Consider the following 13,715-nt stretch of genomic DNA (forward strand, 5'->3'; position numbering starts at 1 on the left):
TGTCATTGTGAGGGAGACCACGTCTTGCCAGATGATCTGCAGTCCAGATCCTTCTGTGGATGAAAAGCCACACTGCGAGCTTGCATCGAAGAGGAGCCCAAGCATCCCAAAAAGAACAACATCTATCTTAGTGGGAACCAGACTTCAGAGCAACATCTCTGCTGCTCCCACTGGAGAACTCTTTTCTATCTTCAGTTAGTACCTCCCAGGGATACCCCGTTCGTGAATTCTCTCAAAGACTAGTGAAGGGTTGTTGGGATGTGTGCTGGCTGCTCTCTCTATAGCAGCCTGCGCAGCCTCAACACTGCAATCGTCGCCCTTTACTGAATTTCTGAGAGTAATAAGACAGGGGAGGTTCTCAATTCCAAAGTCCGGAGACACATCTTTACCTACACGGACAAAAGAAATCTGGAGTTTTTCTAGCTTGGGCGCAAATCCTGCCGAAAACATCAGATCTAACAGGCTATAATTTGCATCATAAATAAAAATCCTCAAGAGTTGGAACCCAACTTCCCCGCCGATTCTGAGCTTTTCGTTTGACTTTGTTACTTCCCTCAGATGCAAAATGAGCAAAGTGGGTAAGGCTCCAAGGATGTTGAGATCATTCTGTTTCACTCCCTGCACTTTAAGGCGTAGCTGTTGGAGGTTTTTGAGGGAGCTCACCCATTTTGGAACCTCCTGGATGGCTGAACACCAAGACCTGGTAATAAGTCTCTCCAAGGTAACCAGGCACAAAGGTTCCTCCAAAAGGTTGCTCCCTTTCCAAATAGTAAGAGAGCGAAGGTTTTGGGTGCCTAGCTTACACAGGGAAGACACAAGAGCTTTGTTGCGCTCCTCCTTAATATCCTCATATTTAGAATCAACTTCAAAATGAAGGATGAGATTCCTCAAATTGCTTAGCTGGCCAATGCCCCATATAAAGTTAAGTGGCTGCTTGGAGACTGTGACCCCTTTCAATGTCTCCAGCGCTTGCATATTCACAATCCCATCAGGAAATTTAACACCATGGTCAACAAATAGATGTGACAATTTTCCGAGATTAACAATAGATGCAGGTAATTCCTTGACCTCACTGTCTCTTAGGTCCAATATTTCTAAGCACTTCAAACGCCCGATTTGTTCCGGAAGCTCACATATTAATGTATGTTTGAGGCTCAAGTACCTCAACTGGAGAAACCTCAATATATTTTCGAGATGATGTCCTTTCAAACGATTGCAATTCTTCAATTCGAGAACACGCAAATGTCTGAAATCCTCCAAAGAAGGGATTTCATCATAAGTCCGAAGCACATTAAGTGAACGTACATGAGACAATACCAAATCCTTTGTTGGTAGTGTTGAATATCCTTGTTTGCTCACTTCCAAAGAGAGTCGACGAACAATTTTGGTTTGTGTCCCAATTGTTAGAGTGGGAACACCAAGTAAGGTAACAAAGTTTTCTTCTATGGACTTGGATATGATGAAATCAAGAATCATGTCATGAACTCGACATGAGTTCACCTCACCATAATCATTTGTATTGCCAGGTTGGATCAAATTCCTATTGAGAAGCTCAGTAAAACACACCTCTCCTATCTCATTAAGTAACAGTAAAACTCACCTAGCTAGGCCTTACCACAGTGATTTAGAGTCTTTTACCGTCGGATACAGAAAACGGACGCACAAGATTATTTCTTCGTCCCGCACCATCAACTGTGCCTCGTCTGCCATGTCACCTCCCCCGAGCTGGACGGGCCAACGTCAAAAGGGCCTCTACTCCGCAGGTTGTTTTCCGTGCCTTCTCGTCAGCCGGGCTTCCGTGGGCCGCAAGTTGACAAAGGAGCTACGGCTTGTTTCGTCAATGCAGGCCGGAACGATTGGCCTGCGGACCTTGTCCGGTCTGTTCGTTTGGCAAGGCGGAGCGATGGTGTGGTGGAAGGACACGGTAGCGCCGCAGCCGTTTCTTCTTCGTGCTTAATGCCGCAGAAGGTGGACGGGACCTCCGTTTGCTCATCTACCGGTACTAATGGATGGGGGTTTCCTGTTTGCCCCCTTCACTTTCTCTTCTTACTTTTTTAGGTTCTGGGAGGTAGCTGCAGCAGTTGGTGGGAGAGATGTTGAGGGTTGGACCTTGGCTACGGGAGAACAGAGGTAGGTTAAGGGACAAAGGGGCGGATGGAGATGGTGATGGGGAGAACATAGACCTCGATCTGAGGCTATCGACGATGCTCAAGGACCGTGTAGCCATGTCCCATGTAGACTCTCGACTAAATTGAGGAGGAGCACCAGGGCGACTTCGCCCGGATCGACCTCCTAGATTGCTAGAAGGCAGGTATGTGTAGGAAGGATCAAATTAATCCGCTATTTTCCGCAAAAAGAATTGATCCGACATTAGAGGCTCTTGCAAACTGGGTTGTAGCTGATTAATCACTTCTTCTTGTTGCTGTTGTTCTTCTGCTCTGCATGTCAAGGTTATGAAGTAGTCGAACATGCGGTCAGGGAATCATAAAGGCTGCGAGCTGGCCATCTTCAACGGATTGGGTGAGCCTTTGCATTATTACATTGGAGAGAAGAGACACTATCTATTTTTTCCTAATCGTGCTGGCTTCTATCAATTGCAATCTTCATTGGAGGTGTGCTCTTATAGAGATGCTACTTAATTATAGATCAAATTTGCTCCTAAAGCACCATAACAAGCGCCTCTACATTGGACATGGCCTTTTGCTCTTCTCTGTTGCATCTTCCTTTTCGTGCTTTGTGCGGCTTCCACAATTCAGAGCCTCTAACAATAGCAGCGATGTGTTCCACCCACCAATCTTTGTAAGAAGTAAGAGAATTAGCAACATAATTCTGTTATGAGATACTTGTTGTTTTCCAGGAAGAATGCAAAGCCAAAAGCTAGATGGTATGGGGAAGAACCATACATACTCTTTGCAACTCCGCAGCAGTTTAGCAAGATGGATTCATTCTTTTTCATTCCCTTGTGATTCTAGAGTTGATGTACACTTTGGGCCTTTGGTATACTGTTTCTCACGAGTTAATGGGTTGTAATGGTGTTTAGCATTCATGTAGTATAACTCCTATGTTTCTATTTGAACTGTCCATCCTTCACTTACAGTTTCTTGTTCAGTTTTCCAAAATAATTGCAGTCTGTACCATCTTACTGAGTTGAATGAAACAACCTCCACATGCCATATATTTTTCATGCATCCATGTACTGTATGTACGGTGACAGTTAGAAATATTCCATTTATTCTACAAATTTCTTTTGCCAACTGTGCTACTGTTTAATTAATTGGCCATTTTGGAAACTGTATCTTGCATTAGAGAGTGTTGAGCATTTCCCGAGTAACAACAATCAACACAGAACTGGCATGAGCAGATAGACAAGCAATCAGAGAAATCGGGTGAAAAGATTAGGTTTTTCTTTCGTGTTTCAGCCCGTATGATTTCCTTCTATTGTAGTATTACTTATTGAAACTTGGTATTTATATTCCACGAGAATGCTAGAGTTTTATTTTTATTTTGACAAGCCTGCCAGAGGCAATAATGAAATTTCTAATGGCAATTCTTTAAATGTGCACCGCTATTCTCTTCTATGCTGTATTAATTTGTCTACTGTCTGACCATTATTATCTTTTAAGCATTCGGTTGTTGCCTTTCCAATTGTTTTGGAAGCACGCTCTTATATTACAGTAGCTAGAATGGTCATCTCATGCTTGTGTATATGCCATATTTGCAGAAGGCAATGAATTAGGAACAGAAGCACACAAGAATGTAGAAACTGGAAAGTGACTTACTTAGCCTGCATATATTTCAGTTTTGTGGCACTTGGCGAGGTATACCTAAGAAGCTGAAGGATTCATAGTTTTTCTTGGTTAGCGCTTGCCTTATGTTTTTTCTTTACAGTTAAAACGTATATATTCATCTTGTTACTATTTTTTCCATGTTGTACAAAAAACTTCTTCCTTGGTTTCTACATAAGGCCTTCTTTACAGTTCATTTATCTGTTGTCTTTGGTGTCTATAGCCTTATGCTGCCAAGTTATTCATACCTTTAGTATGTGATAGCCCAAGCCAGAATGCATTACACCATACCTACGAGTTTCTATTAGCACTTCAAATGTTGGGTGCATTTGATACATGCGTGATGCTTACCAGGTTGATGGGTAGACCTGTGATAAAACTATGCATAGCTGATATTTACTGATTCACGTTGTACCCATTAAAGTGATTACGTGTTTCCGTTCCTACAGTTCATATTTACATGTTGCCTTCTGTATCCTATAGCTCCACATCGACTCAAAGTGGACATGCCTAGATGAAGACATCGTTTTGGGTTAGAGCTCCATGCTTAAGAGCTCTCTTTTTTGCTCTCTCGGAAGATGTGTATAGGATCGAAGCTAACTGCTTGATTGAATGCTTATGGTCAACTTAATATTCCTTAATTTGTTAGTGTCGTTCGGTAGACCTTATACAGGTATTGTTATTTGGCCTGTGACTACTAGCTTGATCACCAACTTCGCCTACTTATGCTTGATGTAGTGTCTATATATTTCCCTTGCTTCTATGCATAATATGTTTAGAAATGCTTGGTTCATTTCAATCACGTCTTAATACTTGACACAAGATTTTGAAATTAATTGCAATATTTTGCGTAAATTTCTCAAACACTTATGTTCGTTTTTCATTAAGATGGACGGGCGCAGCAACGTGCGCTTTCATGTTCTAGTGTGTTGTATAGCTGCCTTCTTTGTGAATAATTCCTTCAGCAATCCACCTCCTTATTAGATCCTTCTTCCTAATAATGGAATCTTCCGGCCATATACTTACATATAGGAGACAAGTTTTCAGATGATGAGGAAGATCAAAGTAACTAAGTGACAATATCTTCATCATTCCTTCAATGATGTGATTTCTTACAAGTGCACGACCAATTGAATCTTTCACTTGATCCCATAGATCTTCCCTTCTTTCTGTGTTAGCCAGCAAACCAGATATAGCAATTATGGCCAAAGGTAACCCAGCACATTTTTCCAAAATTTGATCAGAAATGTCTTCAAGGTATGAAGGGCAATTTTCTTCGGAGTTGAATAGCCTTTTGCGAAATAACTGCCTTGAGCGCACTATATCCAGAGGCCTTATATTATAAACATGGCCATTGAATGATGATCGACATGTTTCTGCAACATCAATTATACGAGTAGTGGTGATTACTCTACTGCTACAATTGTTCATGGGGAATGCATGCTTAATAACATCCCATGTATCCACATCCCATATATCATCAATGACAACAAAATACCTGCACATATATAAGTGGTATTATTCCTGTGGCCTTAACATAATAGTGTACTAGTAAGTAAACGAATCAATAAATGGAACTCATTTGTGTTGGCACCATAAGCAAGATAAAGAATGATTGTGGCACAAGTGTATGGTATATACTTAATCCGTGTATGCACGTGTGGCGTGCCTGATAATTTGGCATTTCTTAGAAAGGAGAGGTAAGCAGCAATTTAAACATGTGAAGAATGATCAAAACATCATGGAGATTATTCACACATACCTAGCAGTGCGCAGTGATCGTAGATATGGTAATCATACGTAGCCAAAACTAGGTGTGGAACTCTCCAAAGTAAAGATGAAATAAATGTACAGACTTTATAGGAAAAAGTTCATTTTACATCCTAGACTATTTATTTTTTCCCCTATTTTTTTGTGCTTGCTTAAACTCAAAGGTACAACTTATGAAATATTTTCTAGTAGCCGTCTAATGCACACACAAGCGGGGAATACAAAATTTGGACACTACTGGAGATTCCCTAATGTTCGATCTTGTAGGTTCGGGCATAAGAATTTGTAGCAACTTCTGTTGTGGTGGGAAGAGAAGGATAAAACAAGAGATTGGGATAGAAAGAGGTAAATATTTTTTCTAGACAAAAGACTATATTTACGTTTTTATTGAAGTGGTAAGTTTTAATCTCGGACCGCTAATCTACATCACACACCTTTTTTTGTATGTACTCTCCATATACTCTATATAATAGTTTGTTTTGAACATTAGCATGCATATGGCCATTCATTTCGAATAACTTATTAAAAATATCAAAATACAAATATAAATATTATTCAGATGGCAGATTCCTAGTATGATCTTCCTGTGAAATACTCCCTCTGTTCCATTCTATAGTGCCTATTGTTTTTTGGCACGGAAATTAGCGCAATAGTATTTTTTACACAAGATCCCTTGCTGAACGATTTGAGATCAATGTAAAATTTGGTAAATACATATCTTTCTAACCTACCATAAAAAATTTTGGGAGCTGAACGATTTGGGAGCTGAACGGGGAGGGGTAATTGAAAAAAAGCTAAGCTACAACCTTATATTCTGAAACAAATGCCGAAAATCTATAGGCACTATATAAAGGAACGGAGGGAGTATATATATAACTCTCTTACTTATACATTAGGACAACAAGTAGGCACGGAATAGAAATTGCACCTCTGGCCTACTAGGGAATCATTGATCTTGATGATGAGTTGTTGTAGGCTCCCTGCTTTCGTGGCAGCATAATCTTGATCACTAACTTCACAAAGGATAGTTCTTAGAATATTTGCCATGTCTGGATTTCTCGAAACAGATAAGAAGGCCCGACACTTGAATCCAGACATGGCAAGAGTATATATATAGTCAAGTTAATGGGCCAAGGATAGTTTTTAAAATATTTGCCATGTCTGGATTTACTGGTCAACAAGTATATAGTTGGATCGGAAGCTCTGTTTCCATCTGGCGACATCAGGTTCGCTCCTCGCGTCGCTCCCCAGGGCGACGCCAGGCCCCAAACCCTAGCACCGCCAGCACTCCTCCCGTGCCCTCTCTCCCTCCGCCGCTGCCGTCGGTGCTAGCAGGCCTCGACGCCAAACGTGCCCAGGGGGTTGATGGTGGCGGCGACCGGCGGTGGCGGCTGGGGCGGTGGCCACTGGTTTCGATGCGCACTGCGTTTAGGGCGGCGACCCTGGACGAGCGGCGACGGCTCCTCCTCCACGGCCTCCGGCAATGGATGGTGGCAGCGGCTGTTGGATCTAGTGCCCGCCTAGATCCATTGTCGGCTTCAGCTGGCGGCGCGAGGAAGGGGGCGATGATCTTGCGAGGAGAGGATGATGTGGTTGCGGCGGCCGCCGTCGCGGATGGCGGCGTGGGGGCTTGTTCGCTTGCTTCGAGCTTGAATGTGGTAGTCCTAGTGTTCTTCTTCTGCGAATATGACGGCCTACCGGATGCCGATCCTTTTTCATCTAGCCGGAGTGTTGAGTTCCAGAAGGCTCCTCCGGCGAAACAACACATCTTTCGCCTGGATTTTGCTGGATTGGGTGGTATTGGATCGCGTGCACCCATCCTTTTATTCCGAACATTTGGTTCTGGAGGGAGCGGCGCGAAACTCTGTTCTGTGTTGACATCAAGTGACATTTGGTCCATGGTGAAGTCAGAAGAAGAGACTATCATGAATGTCGGATTGGAGGACTAGCTAAGGGAGGTTCAACTCTCCGCGTTGTTGAGGGACTTGCTTGGTGTTTTGGGCTTCACAAACAGTGGTATGAAAGTGGGGGCGACAACACATGTGAAGTTCAGAGTCCTCGCTTTATGGGTGAAAACCCAAGGTCTGACCTTAACTGGTTGTGCTTGGCAATGACCTTGTTGGAGGCATTGTTTTGAAAGCGGGGACTATCTTCAGGGTGAAAACCTAAGATCATTGGTCGGGCGACGACTGTGCTGGAGCACTGTTCCCTTCTTGGAGGCGTCGCTTTTGGAGAGTTTGTATTTCAGGTGTTGTCTTGTTGGTGGATGTATTACTGTTGTTAGGCCTGGGATACTGTAGCGGGACTTTTGTTTCTTAGTTTTCTTTTCTCTCTTTTGGCAGTGTGCATTCGTACTACCATTAGGGTGTTGCGTTGTTGCAGAGGCCGAATGTAATTGGTATCTTTTGATATTAATGTATTCCTTTTATCAAAAAAAAAGTATATAGTTAACCATGTAAGTCAGTCATCTTCATAGAAAATGAAATTATGCATTAGCCTCAATTACTTGGTATGGTTGAGCCTGCCTCAGGGCCACTTATTTTGGGCCAAAAATGTTGAATGTACCAGAGAAAATGATGGACTGGGATGACTTAAGAAAATATAGAAACAATTAAAATCGACCGACTGAAGTATCAATTGGTCTCCTCCACACTGTCATCCTTAACATGTCTGCTCCCCCGACTACTTGGCAACCACCCATTCCTTCACCCCGATCAATTGTTTCTCCTCTCCTTCCTACTTCTACGGCTGCTCCTCCATGTTCTTCCTAATACTCCTCTGTTCTACATATGTCGGTTGCTACACCTTTATCAATTGTTGCTTTCTCGTCCTCGCTGAATTGCTTCTCTTGCACAACCTCAGACAATGGGTGGCAAGCTCGCTATTGACAACATCATCTTAGAGCTTGATGGGAATTATGTATTCCAGCTATCTCCACACCACCATGGCTAGATAATATAATGACTAGGAGGGGGATTGTCTTGCCATCTAGGATTAATTACCATGTCTGGCTCCAAGCGCGCACCGGCGTGCCAGATATCTGGCCGACGACTTCGATTCCATGAAGTTTCAAGCCTCTATTGTTTATGTGTGAGATGAGGGAAATCAATAATGTGTGCGGTGTTTTGACATGCTGGAAGCACACAACTTGCTTGCTGCATGCACAATGTCGTCATGTTGCAATGCTTCTAAAGTCTACATCCAGGGAGATCCTTCTAATGTTGCAGATGTTTTGCCACATATGATTCATACATTGGATTTTCATGTTTCATATGTTGGGACCGATTTTCTCATTTTTTTGGTGTCCAACGGTGAAAGAGCATGGAGCCCCCATGTGTGGTTTGATAATTGATGACAATTCCTATGGACTGATGCTTGCATTGAATTATATTGAAGGTTTTGGCCATATGCCATACTTAAACCATATGTTGGGTTCAAGGTTGAATGAAGAATGTGAAGACAATCAAGTGATGAGAAAGGTTTTATTCAACGAGTGACCCAAAGGATGGTCATATGAGAGTTTAGCCTATTGGAAGCATGTCTTGAATAATACAAGTTATGCGAGCATTCATAGTTCACTTCAATACATCATCATAAAGAAGAGAGAAGAAATGAAATGCAAGTTCAAGATGAGTCATATCAAAGAGATCATATGCTTGAAGCTTGCCATTCATGTGGTGATGATAGACATGTGAAGATATCTCTAAACAAGGCTTTCCCATAGTAGAGTATGTGGGAGAAATTTGCAAGACTTAACCAAGGCAAGAATAATCAAGAAAGGCAACTCAATTTGAAGATGTCAAGATCGTCGCCATCTAGCTCAAGTGTATTGCGCAAGGCAAAGGCCTTGATATGTTTTATTTTTTACAGGTCTCTTGTTGTTAGTTGAGAGACTGGGTTATAGGGTACATAGTCATACTATCAAGGGGGTTATCGATTGTGTACCTTCATTGTATCATTCGTAGAGAGCTCAAACCTTTACATCTTTAACATCATCTTTCCTTGTTGTTGTTTTGATATTAACGATGTGCAGATCTGGAGATTGGGTTTATTTTAATGACAAGCTTTAGTTCCTCAAAACAGAGTTCGTACAATTTTGAGTTGTGGAGACTGCCCAAGCTTGCACAATTTTGATGACTGCTCTTAAGGGTCCCATAGTGGACCAATGACTTTCCTTTTGGTGGGAAGGATCAAAGAGAATACTGTGAGCCATTGTGGTGTTTGGTGAGCATTGTGCAACCACACCGCTTCAACAAAGAGTAGTACCCACAAGGGTGTGAACTTTGGGATACATCGTCGTCTCCACGTGCCTCGATTATTCTTATACCCGAGCTCTTTACTTCTGCACTTGAAGTTATATATCTTGCTATCACATAGTTGTTTATCTTGTTTAACACAAGTCGTTCGTTGCACATAGTTGAACCTAATATATTTATGTTTTGTGCTTGATAAATTAAGGGCTAGCTTTATTCTGCATTTATTGAAGCCCAACAGCCCATAGAATTAAAGTTTTAAATTGCCCATTCACCCCCTCTAGGAAGGCGATATTTGTGTCCTTTCAAACATGACATTGTGCATACCTTACTGTTTTTTCGACATGGGCGTGTTTGAAATGTCGCAATATGACTACACACTTTTTCATACCACAAGAAAAATGCTGCAACTGATGTTGCGTACACACGTAAAAAATGTTATGTAAGGGGATTTGATGTTGCATTGATTGGACGGTCTACATCTCAGGCTTAAGTGAGTTTGGATGGCTCAGGAGGCGGCTAATCGGTTGAATCTCAACCGACCGAAACATAGCACATGCGTAAAAAAATGTCATCCCAAATGGCCCAGAGTAGTGTATGTGAGCCCTAACCCCTGGGAGATGTGTAGATATGAGATGACAATTGAGAAAGGCATATGGGTGTCAAGATAAATTATAAAATATTAAAAGTTTTGAAATTTTGAATTAAGAAATACAGTAATTCACATCAAGCTCGAGCCAAGAACCTTCTGGTCAGAAATCGACTACACTGCATGTTCATTATTGCGACATTTTTTAAACTTTGTTTTTTCTAATTGACAATCAACTAAGAATCTGGTCAATCTCAGTCCACGCCAACTATCAATCATACGTTGACCCATGATGAAATTTACATTTCTCAAACTCTGAATACAAGCGTATATTGTTTCCGCTATGTGAGCAAATTATTACAGCATTTTTAATCTGTAGACACGTATGACCAAATTTGTAAAAATCTGCTATGATTTAATAAATTATCGTTTGATTGAGATTTAGACACTCAACTTTATTTTTTCTCCATTCCCGTTTGTTAGAGACAAGAAAATAAATATTGGCACCCTACATGTAACTTTTCTTTTGTCTACCATTCCTAAAGTGTTGATCCGAATTTATCATTCACATGCATGGATTGTTTAAACCAGGAAACTAGTATAAGGTGGGTTAAGAATATCAAACTAGTATAAAGAAGTTTCCTGTATTAGGCTGGTTTTTTTTATTCATCTGCCCTCCGGTGAAAAAAAGTACTACTCTCTAGTCAACAAATATTGATCAATCTGGGCCATCTGATCTGTGTATTTCTTTTCCAAAAAAATATGTTTCCTATATTATGGTGTCAATTTTTTATTTTGGAAAAAAATGTGTACTAGGACGGCCCACCAGCTTCTTAGAACACATAGTGATAAAAAAACCCTCGCCCTTCACATCCCTATAAGGCTATACCCACGAAGATGATAAGTACTACCTCCGGACGTTATTAATTGACACACGGACCTGCTAATGACATGCGTGCGAATGCCTCCCTCCGTGTCGATTAAATCCGACCGGAGGGAGTACAAGCGAAAGGAAAAGATAGAGAAAGTAGGTACCTTTTGTCTAGTAGGAATTGGTTGATGTTCATAATGAGTTGTTGCACACTACCTTCTTCTGTGTTACCATAACATTGGTTGCTAACTTGACTTAGAATAGTTCTCAGTATGTTTATCATGTTTGGATTTCTTGACACAGATAAGAAGGCCCGGCACTTGAACTGCCCATTGAGCTCTTGATACACTTGGTTTGCAATAGTAGTTTTGCCCATACCTCCGGGCCCAACAACTGAGACTATCTTCGGTTGTTGTTGCATTGGTGCATGTTTATCTTCTTCTATCAAAAGTTTGATTATCTCAGCCTTGGGTTCATCGATTCCGACCAGCTTTGAGGCATGCACAAAAATTGCAAGAGACCTAGGGTCGACGACGGTTGCATTTTTGGTGCTGGCATAGGCTTGGTGAGTCTTGTACCTTTGATTCCTGCAGGCCACGTCAGTGATCTGTTTCTTCAAATCATGGATCTGGTTACCAATTCGACGGCGAGCCTTCATCTTGCCCAACTTCCCTAGCGAGTGCTTCATCTTCTCGATGAAGCCGTCTGGCTTAGCGTCCTTGTCATCGACACTTAGCATGAAGTCGTCGATGCAGTCCTCCATGTCATAGGACAGCTCCCGCACCTCATTCATCCAAACTTTATCCTGCACGTCAGGATCCCCCTCCTCCGACATCTTCATGAGAAATGCATCAATGGCAGCGAGTTCATGAGTGAGGGACTTGATATCCTTGCGCACCCCCTTGAAACGCTTGTACTTGTCGCCAAGCAGAGCGGACAGCTTCTCCACGACGGGTTTGAGGGCCCCCGTCACGGCGCTCACCACAGCCGCCTCCATGGTTAGCAGGAGTTGCTAGCTCGGTTAATTGTGTGAATCTGTGGATGCTGTACAATTTTGCGGGGAAACCGCACCAATTAATCCATGTAAGCCCAAAGTTCCGTAGAGAAAACAAGTTATACTACATTCAGCATGGTACAACTCGGAGGATCCCATGGCCGCGAGGAGGCGGCCGCCTCATACGGCAGAGGAGAAGCACGTACCTATCAGGATCGATCTGAGGTGGAGATGTCGTTGCAAAGAGAAGGTCACATCAGACACCGGCGATGCAAGTGCTGAAGTGCAGCACAGTAGCGACGGGGAAGAAGGTCAATCTGCGTGGAACTGCGAATGAAGCATAGATCATCGAGTGGACTCGCTGCAACGATTAATCCATATGTAAGCCCAAATTTCGTAGTAGCTTGGTGTTTACTAGACATTAAAGAATGGGAATTATATAAACGTAAATAAAGGATAAACATTTACATGTTTCGCTCAAGAGCGACCAATTAATGGATTGCTCAAGAGTGACTTGTAAGATGAGAAGCACGTTACGATAGACCTGCCGGCGGGGAGGATGTGCTCGAGGACGGCGATGCGAGTGCAGCACAGCAGCGACGGGGAAGATGTACGGGGGATTTTGATAAAATGAACTAAGAGGGGATGGTTTATTCGCCATGGAAACGCGTAGCCGCCTAGTTCGACTTTGACTTCTCTTACGGACCACAACCTCTGCTAGTCAGCTGTAACTGGGAATTTCGAATCATGTGCTAGTGAGTGGAGCTCCAGAGCGAGTGAACGAAATGGCCAAAAGAAAATGATGGCAATCGAGGCCCGTGTGGACTAGAAAGCAAAGCAGTATTTCGATAAGATCGATCGTGGAGGCTTGTGCCGACGGCCGCGGCATCAGAATTATCGTTCGTTCCCATTCTATCCATCATAGTGGCCCGTGCCGTGCGTGTCTAAGAAGTCAAGTACCCAATACTTTCTCAAAGTAAGCGAATTCTGGCAAGGGGAGTGAAAGTATAATCTTGGTCGAAAGTTTCTGTCAAATTTGAATTTATCGTAGACATTGAACTTTAAGAAAATAAATCATATTCATGGTGTGAACTGGGGAAGTAATGAAGTGGCGGAGGGCCTAGGAAGTTGTTTGCAAGGTTTTGAGTTCTATTCCACATTACTTAACTTCACTTTTTTGAAAATAATTTGAACGCGGACTTCAATATCTACCTGAAAATTTTAAACTCATTCTATGAGATCTCGTATATTTCTCGAAATTCGTGAACCTCTGTCCGGTGCAAAAAAGTATATGAAAATGAAATGTTAAACCCTGGTTAGTAGTACATACTACAAGAAGAACCAACCACTTAAACACATTTTTGCGGATAAGCCCCTACTCCAAGCAAGGTTCAGGAAAACTTTTGACCTTCGTCTTCAATCCCGGGTTGAAGAATCCTGAGATGCGATCTTG

At 42.3% G+C, this 13,715-nt stretch overlaps 1 protein-coding gene across 1 annotated transcript; it reads right to left on the reverse strand.

Annotated features, from left to right (window-relative positions):
- Positions 1–4,706: 4,706 nt before the first annotated feature.
- Positions 4,707–12,631, reverse strand: LOC124664640 (disease resistance protein RGA5-like). The gene is made up of 3 exons (XM_047202110.1): positions 12,469–12,631; positions 11,433–12,303; positions 4,707–5,283 (listed from the first exon to the last, which is right to left on the reverse strand). Exons 2-3 carry the CDS (start codon positions 12,263–12,265, stop codon positions 4,707–4,709), a joined length of 1,410 nt encoding a protein of 469 aa, XP_047058066.1. The 5' UTR covers positions 12,266–12,303; positions 12,469–12,631.
- Between the last annotated feature and the right edge of the window lie 1,084 nt (positions 12,632–13,715).

This window comes from Lolium rigidum, chromosome 6, assembly GCF_022539505.1.
Source record: "Lolium rigidum isolate FL_2022 chromosome 6, APGP_CSIRO_Lrig_0.1, whole genome shotgun sequence".
Taxonomy (NCBI): Eukaryota; Viridiplantae; Streptophyta; class Magnoliopsida; order Poales; family Poaceae; genus Lolium; species Lolium rigidum.